The sequence below is a fragment of the Pagrus major genome, chromosome 8 (assembly GCF_040436345.1).
Source record: "Pagrus major chromosome 8, Pma_NU_1.0".
Classification (NCBI taxonomy): Eukaryota; Metazoa; Chordata; class Actinopteri; order Spariformes; family Sparidae; genus Pagrus; species Pagrus major.
In genome coordinates, this window is record NC_133222.1 from 1,826,519 (window position 1) to 1,837,230 (window position 10,712).

Genomic DNA, 10,712 nt, shown 5'->3' on the forward strand with positions numbered 1-10,712 from the left:
AAAGTAAATGTTCATATTGTACATCTACTCATCTGTTTCAGTACTTTCTTTACTGCTGTGACGCCAATTTCTTGCTCACAAAGTTGCTTGCTAAACAAAAAAAATCACTAAATTAAAGAAATGTTCTGACTTTAAAACATTTCATTAAAAGCGCGGCGCCACATGGTTTTGCAGCACAGCTTCAGTTCCTGTTCGCCGAGAGATAAATTGTCGTACTCATTTCTCGCAGTGTCCCTGAAGGCACCATTAGCTAGGCCTGTGATGACGTCAGTAGCTGGGTGTCAACATCTCTCAGGTTCAGTTTGGGACTTTAAGACTGGCCGGTAATTAAAGGACGAGTCCGCTGTTCGTTTATCATCTGATGTCCATCAGAATGAAGGAAACGTCACCTGAACGCAACAGTTTGACTCTTTACTGTTCGTGTTGAGACACCAGGCTGCAGATATACCGTCTGTATTTGTTCGCAGCATAAATTCATTACTACTTCTGGTCTTTTCATTGAATTTGTAGAAAAAACTAAAGATAAAAAAAGTATAGCACACTGTTGCTTTAATATGATAATGACACAAACTGTATTTGGAGGATTTTGAAGATTTTTCAGGTGAAAACTTTAACAAATAAAAACCCAGAAGTGGATACAAGCACAGATAGACACATATGGCACCATATATATTATAAGTGATGGCAGCAAATATAGTTAAACTCATTTAATCCAACATCAGCCGTCTTCAACAGAGACTACAGGACGAAATCAGGAGGCAAATGATGCATTTAATGTCCGTTCAAAATCAGGATTAAAGAGATGTTCGGTAAGGCACCAGGGTTCAAAGTAAAGTGTCTTCTTCTGAAATGTCTCAAGTGATGAAACTTTAATATGAAGGTCCAGCTCTGCCCCCTGCTGGCTGCACAGTCACATCATCAGTTTCCACTTATAGACATGGATTTAATTCAAATAAAAAATATCTTTATGAAAATCAGGAGGAGCAAACAATGACGACCGTTCATCTGATGCAGTGGAAGACTGTGTTGCACTGAGCTGATCCACGGGGGAACATGTGAGAACTGTTTGGACTGAAGTGATGACGGTAAAAAATACAAGTCGAGCAGCTGAGACGAGTTCATGAGTTCATGTACGGACCGGGAAAATTAACTGAGAAGGTTTTCGGTGCAGAGAAACAAAAAATCAAAGCTGCTTTTTGAATCTCCTTCGATTTGTTTCAGTCCACACAAACGTCCATCAGTCGTCAGAGACACGTCTCGTCCTCTCGTTCAGACTAAAAGAGGTTTCTGACAGTCGATGAACTCTACGGTTGTTCTGGAGGCGTGTCTGGTTTGTGATGGTCGCCGCCGGCCACGGCAGCGGTCTCCGAGTTGTCCGTTTCCTGTTGAATAGCAGCTACGTGACGTTTAATGTTCCCCTCTTCCTCCGTGGTGCCGTTCACCTTCCCTTCCCTCTTCCTCTTGCAGACCAGGCCGGAGTCTTCCTCTCCGATACGACCCTCCGGGACGCCCAGGACCCGCAGACAGACGACGGCGGCCGCTTGTTCGGCAAATTTCTTCGACTTCTCCCTGAAAATGACATAAAGATTTAACATGAGAAGAGTCAGGTGTGTGTGTGTGTGTGTGTGTGTGTGTGTGTGTGTGTGTGTGTGTGTGTGTGTGTGTGTGTGTACTGACCACAGTGAAGATCTGTATCTCTTCTCTGCTACAGTCACGATGGACTGAAAGCCTCGATCCTGAGAACGCTGCACCTGAAAACACAGCGCACACAAACTGTCAGACTGAAGGTCTCAACAGACTCTGAGATGTTGGTGCTCATATTCACTATTTACAGGCTCAGCAAAGTGCTTTATTTCAGTAAACTGCGTGTCGATGGTGTGTTCACTGTCTCCAGTATCTCCCAGTCGGTGGAGCTCAGGAGTTTCTCACCGTCTCGTAAAGCGGCTGGTCCAGTTTCTCCTTGCGGCTCCACTCCAGCAGGAACATCTTTGGAGTGACGCGAGGCGGATACTCCCTCCTGAAACCACGGCGACAAGTTTAGATCATCAAACTTCCCATGAAAAAAACACCTGTTCAGTAACAACCTTCAGTGTTTCACCGTCACAGTTTAGAAAATTCCTCTCAGCTGCATTTTCAGATGAATACTGACCTGTGTTAATGTGTTAATGTGAGCTTGTGACACATTTATCCAAAAACATAGTTTATTAACATACTGACTGGAGGTAGATTTAGTATATTGGACCCGAAAACACACATTTTTGTGATTTTGAAGAAGTTAATTTTATGCTGCTTCATGAATATGTTTTGTTTTGTTTTTTATACATTATTTTATGATATCTCTGTTTGTCCTGCTCCATCAACAACAAAGAAAAACTGGCATGAAGTGTAAAAACCAACACTATGTGATCTGGTCTCCCCAGTGTTTAATTTAAAATGAGCGTGTTGAGAACGATGACTGACCGCTCAAACTTGACAGCCATGATGGTGAGGTCTCCGTCCATTACAGGCCGGTCCGGCTCGGTGCTGCTCTGCAGGGCGTCCCTCCGGGCCTGCAGCCGCTCCTGGGTCTGCTGGAACAGCTCCTGCATCCCGTACGCCTTGCTGCAGCACAACACCACATTACATCACACATCACCGGATACCTGACAGCAGACACCAGCAGACGGCCGCGTCACCTCGGCTCGATAAAATGCCGGGACTCGTAAAGAAGTCGTGTACTGTACCAGATCTCAGCGGCGGACTGAGCCGCCTGCAGCTGCTTCCCCAGAGGAGACTCCACTTTGTCTCTCAGCATCTGACACAGACAGTACTTTGTGTTGAAGGCATTGTTGTCGTACTGGATCGTCTGAGGAACACAAGACAACCAGCAACAGATTCAGTCTGGATCCAGGTTTGTCCAGTGGTGAAGAAACCCTCTGATAAAAGAGCTGAAGACATTTTTAAACTCACATATTTGAGGTACTCCTCCATGACCCTCTCCACAGGAAGTGGCCCCTGGCTGCTGAACACTGATGCGTTCCACATGGCGGCGCGAGCCAACATGACCGACGAGGCGCCCGTCGCCCTCCTGAACTCCTCGATGTCGGCGTTCGTCTTCACCAGATCCAGAGAACCTCCGCTGCAGGAGACACGAGACAGCGACCGCGTTTAATGACTAATTAAAAATAAAGTTCTGATTGATTTTCTATCCTCCGGATCGCCTTCGAGTTCTGTTCATCTCTGTTGATCTGCTGGCTGAGACCTGAACGCAGCTTTACCACATTTCTTTTAAACCACTTTTATGGGTGTTCATGAAGCAGCGCCACAGATATCACCTGTCTGTTGGTTTGTTTGTTTGTCTGTCAGCAGATTTGCACCAAACATGGACGGAGGAGGGGAAGGAAAAGACATCATTAATGTCTGGCGCTGACCTGGATTCAGGGACGGATCCAGGGAGTTTTCCTCACCTTCTTTAACATTGTGAGGGCGGTTTTCAACACCTGTTGATTTCTCAGGGATCTCAGGATCTTGGTTTAAAAACATGGCGTGTTTTGGTGGCTGGAGGACAAAAGGGGACTGCTGCAGCTGCTTTGGTTGATAAACTGATTAAGAAGGATTTAAGTTCACAACCATGAATCCCAGATCCATTAAATCAGACTGAACTATGCAACAATATGCCGACATGTCTTGTTATGGAAAATGAGAACTGTGATGTGACTGTTGCACATGTGCACACTGGGATGTCGATGCTGAAACCGTATATTGTTCGGTCCTAATGTGTTAGACTTAATTTATAAACCCTGACTCCTCAGTCGGCTGCTTTGTTGCAGACAGACAAACTGAAACCATGTGAAACCATTTTCCTCCCAACAGATCAGGAGGTGTTGGGACTTACTTGGCGATGACGGGGATGGAAACAGCCTGAGCGACGGCCTGAATGTAGTCGCAGTGGACGGGATGTCTGGGACGTTCATCCTTCAACCTTCAGCACAGAAACACAGACACACATCAGACCACATGGAGGAAGCCGGCGTGTATTTACTCCAGAAGTCATCAAAGATACTAGAAAAGATTCAAGTAAAATCTCAGTTAAAATGATTTCGGGTGGAAACTGAACCAGTTTACCTGCCGTGAACAGCGACAGCAGCGACGCCGGTCTTCTCAATCCTCCTGACGAGACTGACCGTCTCCTCCACCTGAAACCAGTGAACAGCATGAAACCAGCGAACAGCGTGAAACCAGTGAACAGCATGAAACCAGTGACAGTCAGTGTTGGTGAAGACACTGCAAGACTTCCAACATTTAAGACGGCTGATAAATGACGTTCAGACGGGTGAAAAATAACATGATCAACAATCAACGATCACAAAAAGTCTGATTGAGGACTGACTTTTAGAAATCGCAATAAAAACACTCAAAAAATGTCATAAAAATATTGGATGACAGAAGAAATTAAGTTTGAGAAAGAAATGTTGACAGAATCTGAGCTGCTCATTTTAACTTTGTGTGTTTTGATCATTATTATTCTTTCAGCTGAAGGAGACAACAAACAAATGAAGACGTGATCGTTTATTTCAAATATTAAACATTTTTGGTTTGGATGAGTGATTGTGTTTTTTCAGTTGATATTGAGCATTTTCCAAACTTTGTACGAAACCTGACCATCAGTCATTCATTTTTTCTGACGTCTTACCGAAGGAAGGATTCTGATTTTACACGTGACCGGTATGGAAACTCCGGTGACCAGCTTCTTGAGGATCTGGGGAAAGAAAAAATACATTTTAAGTGACCTACGACCAAAGTCCTGTTCAGACCCGGTATCAATATCCATCCTGAGTGATATGATCACAGGTGGACGTCTCTCAGTGCAGGTGTGAACACCTGAGACACACTGAGGACTCATTTGAGATCCGATCACTCGGAGCACATTCAGAGGTGGTTTGGACCAAAGAAGAAGAAGATGTTTGGTCTCTGTTAACCTGCCAGTGTTCGCAACAGATGTGAACACACTGATCCAACCACTGAACTAGTCACCACAACAACACCAGACTCCCTTAACAAATGTGTCAGTTTAGTGAGTTGTTGAGTTGGAGACACTTTATAAACTGTGTGAAACTCTGTCTCTGACTGATTCTGACTTATTTGTTCCTTCTTGTGAATTCAGCAAATGTTCTACATGAACTTCTTTCTGTCTTTGAGTAGAAACATGGAGTCTGTTCGTCCTGCTGATGTTTATTTGCACATAGAGCAGGAAGTGACATCAGATCACAGGTGTTCACTCAGACGCAGGTTAATGAGAGCTGAACACTGATCGATCACTCAGGTCAGATATTGATCCCAGGTCTAATACGCTTCCACAACACAGTTTGACAGAGACACGTCGTCCGGCTGCAGCACTCACCGCCTCGATCTTGTCGGGATCTGACAGAAGAGCAGCTCCCATCCCGCCCTGCAAGAGGTCAGAGGTCAGCCAGAGGTCAGAGGTCAGAGCAGCAGGTTGGTCAGTGACAGGTAAACTCACCTTGGTGGAGTATTCTTTGGGACAGCCCATGTTCACATCGATGGCAGCCACATCCTTCTCCCTATGAGACGAGCACAGTCACCAGTCTTTACTCAGCCACTGATGCATCATGGGACACAAAATGGCCCCTACAACACTACTTTTCATCGTATTTACACTTTCACCTTCTTTAAATTATCACTTCTGTTTTTTTTCACACAGCAAATGTGATTTGTTTTCCTCAGTTTGATCTTTTCGCACTTTAAACATTTTTCTATCATTTTCAAAGTGAACACAGAAGTTCAGCCCAGAAAATGTATTAAAACACTGAAAAACCAAATGTCCTACTACATGCTGTGTGTGGTGTGTTCAAGGGCTGCAGCTAAGGATTATTTTCAATACAAATTAACCTGTAAATTGTAAAAATGCTCATCACAAACTCCCAGAGGCCAAAGTGACGTCTTCAAATTGCTTCTAAACATAATTTACTGTCAGAAATGACAAAGAAAAGCAGCAGATCCTCACAATTAGCAAAATGTTTGACTTTAACACTGAGTTTAACAGTCAGAGATGAAGCTGTGGACTCACACGAGCCGGGCCACGATCAGCGCTCTGTCTGGATCAGCAGTTCCCTGAAAAAAGAAAAACAGCTTTGACTGAGAATCTACAAACCGACAGACGACAGAGCGGCGCAGCGATGACATATTTCTGCAGGTGAACCCAGAAGTGAGCGTCGTCCTGGTTCTGTTCACCAGATAATCTCCACAGATGAACTCCACTCTGATGTTTGAAGAGTAAATTAAATGTGTGGCAGTAAAAAGCTGATGCTCGGCTACAAACAGACGACAAAAACCTCACAGACTTTGCGACGAGGCTGATGTGCAAAGCTGCGAACTGATCTGCAGGTTTCAGGACGACAGACTTCACCACTCTGTGATGTCGTCTGGTCCAGATGTTTCTCTGTCTCACCATCTGGAAGATGACTCTGTCCTTCTCCCTCTCACAGGTCCTGAACATCACTCGATCATCTGGAGCCACAAAATCCACCGTCTCCAGCACATCTGACAGAAAGAAACACAGTTTAAAAAAACAGTGATGTGGAAGTCGCAGTCTGGATCGTCTTCATGTGACGAAGGAGACTCTCACCGTTCACCACCCGGCGACACTGGGCCATCTTGATGTCGATCAGCTCCTGAAACAGACAGAACACAGGTCACACTCTCCTCTGGAGATCATTCTCCAGGACTTTTCCAGGGACAAAACACAAAACACAAGGTTTTCCAGGACATTCTGCTTTTCCTCTCATTTTCCACGACTGGTCAACTGTTTTTTCCAGATTTTCCAGGACCCTGTTCATCAGTGACCTCCGCTGGTGCTCAGCAGGAGCCTCCATCCTTCCTCACCTCACAATAAACCACATCAGCTCCATAGTCCAGCGCCAGCAGCCGCATGGGCAGCGTCCCCACCCGGACCATGGGAGCCAGGGCGGTGATGTTCCTGAAGCTCAGCCCGCCTGCTGCCATCATGGCGGCTCGTCCTGCTCACAGCCCGGAGGAGACGACAGACACACATCTGTTAACACCTGGTTTTTACATCACAAACGGCTCGTTTCGACGCGAGGAGCACGAGACCGTCACGCGAAACTCCAGTCAAAAAACCACTGATTTAACGTGGCTCCTGTTCTGGACAAACGACATCTCAAGCTCTGTCTCTGAAGACTTTCATGTGTTATTATTTATTAAACGATGAAAACACTGAGCTTCACATTAAAGACGTAATTTTAACTTTGAACACCGCTTCCAGATGAAGCTACTCCCGCAGATCTCGAGCGGTGAGGCAAGAATAAATTAGGATTTTATAAAAGTTTAATTGCAATTCACGAATGCAACGACATGCCGAAATATCTACAGAATGACGAAGATTTCCAAAAAGATCAATCTGATGCTCTGTCGTGTCCGTCCGCCAGCTGACACGCAAGCAACTTTTAAATTGTAACTTTTCTTAATGCGGTTCGGTGGAACAAATCGATCGGGGCTATGCTATGCTAACATTCTAGCTGCCGCATCAACGAAGCTCCGGTAAAACAAGCGCTTGAATGGGCGTTACTATGGCAACAACGTGTATGTTTATACACAGAGTTAACGACATAATGTTTAAACTTCACATTTAACAAACTTACCGGCATTTAAGTTGCGTATTATTGACGACAGCAGCTGGAGCGTGTGATCATGTGGGGAAAGAGTGAAGCGTGCAGGCTGCACTTCCTGTTTGGACCTCTACGTCATCAAGCAGTCATAGATCTGCGACACGTAGATCAGCACAACATAGAGCTGTGACGTATAGAACAACAGACAAGTCATTGTACTTCAATCAATCAATCAATCAATCAATCAGTCCTGTTCCATTTCATTCTGGATTTATTGTGCTGCTAAAGTTATTTCCTAACTTTTACAAAAAAAAAAAGTGCTCTAAAGTTCCTCCAAGTTAACATTCAATGTAATGATCTCATTGTAAACACCGGATGCTTTACAAATAATTTACAGTGTAAAAGAGTCTGTGTGTGTGTGTGGAGACGACACGAGACACGTGGAGACACCAGCTGCAGCAGATCGACCCGGTCTCCTGGATTTCAGAGGTTTGTTTACATGTTATTTGCAGTTACGAACAGAATGAATCCACTTCTACTCGACGAAGACAGAAAAACTTCTGTGTCTACAAAAAAAAGGCAATTAAAAGACTTATGTTACAAAATAACACAAATGGTAAAAGGCGAGTGGATTTGCTATTTGAGGACGTTTTGCTCGGGGCGGTGCGGCTGTGAAGGTCCGACATCGTGATGCTGTTCAGACTCAAAATCAAACCCGAGAGATCACAAACAAACAACCTTTCATGGAGGCTGCAGCTTTGGCTTTGTTAAAACCCAAATGCTTTGAAGAGATATGACTGACTATGACAGACTGAAACAAAATGTTAAAATACAGAAATATTTTCTCTATAATCAGGCAGGAAAAAAAAGGAAGAACGAAACACACCAGTACAACAGTTATAAACTTGGGCATTAATAAATTAATTCTGCATATAATTAAAAAACATTTTCAGCATTTTGCATTTATAATGAAAAAGTTATCAAAGAAGCCAGAACGCACACACACATTTTTCAGCGAGTTGTTGATACATGCTGCTGTCCCACCAGATCCAGATGTGTCGTAGTGATAAACGATATATATCGGACAGATAATGGAAAATATTCATTATCTGCATCGGCAGGTAATGAAATTATTGCCGATAAATAAAACCGATAATACAAAAACAAATTGCTTTAGTTGATTTGACAAGTGCAGTATTTACACACAGTGTGTGGCCGTCTCCACCTTTAGGTCGGTCTGCCAGCTGCCAATAAACACAGAAGAAGAAGAAGAACAATGCTGTTGTCTAGAGCCACGCATGTCGTCGCTGGAGTGGGTGTCGTTCTTCAAGTTCAGGAGACGACAACACAATCACAACTTGCAACACGTGTTCGAAGAGGAGGTCTATGAGTTTAACACAATAAATCTAATTACAGCTACATCTTCTCGTTTGTACCCTCAGGGCTGCATAAACTACAGGTTATAAACTTATTTTTAAAATACAAAAATGTGAAATTATTATCAGTATCGGCAGTGAGAAGCAGGAAATGATCAGATATCGGTATCGTGCATCTCTAATGTGTTGTAAAACACAACCGGGCTAATCACCAGTACGCTTGTGTGTCATCGTAAGCTCACGTGCAGCGGTGTTGTTTGGAGACATTCAGGTGACTGTTACAAACTGTCTGCTTGTTTTCTGTACAAATGTAAACTCTGTTATTGATTAGCAATATTTAGCATTATGGAGCATCACAGTCACTCTGCACACAGTTCTGCTTTTATGTGTCAAACAACCGCAAAAGGTTTAAAATAATGAACTGCAGCAAACAGATGAATTCACTGTCAAGAAAAAGTGCACGGACGATATTTGTTTGAAGGTGCGACGTGTAACAACTGGACAACAAGTAGTGGGCAGCGTTTCAGCAGAGTGACCTACAACTGCTGCTAACTTTAGCTGCAGCAAATTAGCTCAGTTAGCAGTGCAACTAGTGGTCCGGACTGTGAGCTCAGAGCAAAGGGAGGTTTGGACGGGGACTGGATGGAGCTAGCTGGCTAGCATGCTAACTTCATTAGATGTCTCTGCAACACACACACAAACCTCATAATGTTAAAACAGCAATTCTTCACATTCTGTTGATAATTTTTTATGTTTTCAAACTAAAATTCGTACTTTTTAAAAAAAAGTCTCACAGCAGCATTTTAAAATCTGACTCTGCTGCAGGATGTGTGAATATCTGAGTGCAGACACAGCGTGAGACATGATGTGTTCAACGATGACGTGACAGCAGCTGCAGGTAAAAATGACGACTTTGTTAACAATAGATTAGTAAACTCGGTCTCAGGGATCGTCGGGCAGAACTTTGTGCAAAATGAGTCCAGCGCCAATCTGGTTTTTACATCTGAGAGGGGAAAGAGTTCAGGGACTGAACGGCAGGATGACGGACGACGGAAGACCAAAGTGCTCCTCAAACAATCAAATGCAATACACAAAAAGAAAGGCACACACAAAATATATTAAAATCTAATAAAGTGAATCAGTTAATAAACATCTGAATATACAGTGAAGGCCTTTTCACACCAAGTCTGACGTTTCCACACTTCATATTGTTGATGTGATGGTGCATTTTCATTCAGAGCCATTTTGATTTCTATGTTGTTGATGGTTTTTTTTTTTAAAAATCTATATTCTGCTGCTCACATTGTAAAATAAACGCTTCGTCTGATCAGCTGTGTGACAAACAGACGCATCAGCACATGTTGTCGATTTGAAGACGCCTCCTCTCTTTAATCTCTCACTGAGAGTAACTTTTACTGGTGTTTCTGAAAAAGTGAAACATGTTCTGTTTGCCGTCCGTATGCTGAGATTAGTTAGTGACTAGAAACAAAACTCTCAAATATCGCAGGTGGGAAACTGTTTTCATAAAAGGCCACAAACACAAAAATATTAGAATAAGAAGAAGAACTTTTTTTTTTCAGAGCGCTGCAGAGATGATGCATTTTTTTGTACACGACCAAAGAGGTTAGTGTCACCCTGGTTAGACAAAAAGACAATAGGATTACTGCATAAAATAGATCATCTTCACAGCTGAACAAGACTATAAAGGAAC

At 43.5% G+C, this 10,712-nt stretch overlaps 1 protein-coding gene across 1 annotated transcript; it reads right to left on the reverse strand.

Annotated features, from left to right (window-relative positions):
* Positions 1–532: 532 nt before the first annotated feature.
* Positions 533–7,743, reverse strand: dus2 (dihydrouridine synthase 2). The gene is made up of 16 exons (XM_073472876.1): positions 7,659–7,743; positions 6,883–7,016; positions 6,626–6,671; positions 6,449–6,540; positions 6,068–6,111; positions 5,501–5,561; positions 5,381–5,428; positions 4,673–4,738; positions 4,105–4,175; positions 3,875–3,961; positions 2,950–3,118; positions 2,724–2,845; positions 2,461–2,601; positions 1,930–2,017; positions 1,678–1,751; positions 533–1,569 (listed from the first exon to the last, which is right to left on the reverse strand). Exons 2-16 carry the CDS (start codon positions 7,003–7,005, stop codon positions 1,305–1,307), a joined length of 1,497 nt encoding a protein of 498 aa, XP_073328977.1. The 5' UTR covers positions 7,006–7,016; positions 7,659–7,743; the 3' UTR covers positions 533–1,304.
* Positions 7,744–10,712: the final 2,969 nt, after the last annotated feature.

Bases quoted from the DNA above. Each gene is read 5' to 3' on its own strand.
- dus2 (XM_073472876.1), bottom strand. From the start codon at position 7,005: ATGATGGCAGCAGGCGGGCTGAGCTTCAGGAACATCACCGCCCTGGCT. The intron at 5,429-5,500 runs GTGAGTTTACCT...GACCTCTTGCAG, and splicing joins CCAAAGAATACTCCACCAAG to GGCGGGATGGGAGCTGCTCT. The intron at 1,752-1,929 runs GTGAGAAACTCC...CTGTGTTTTCAG, and splicing joins ACCAGCCGCTTTACGAGACG to GTGCAGCGTTCTCAGGATCG.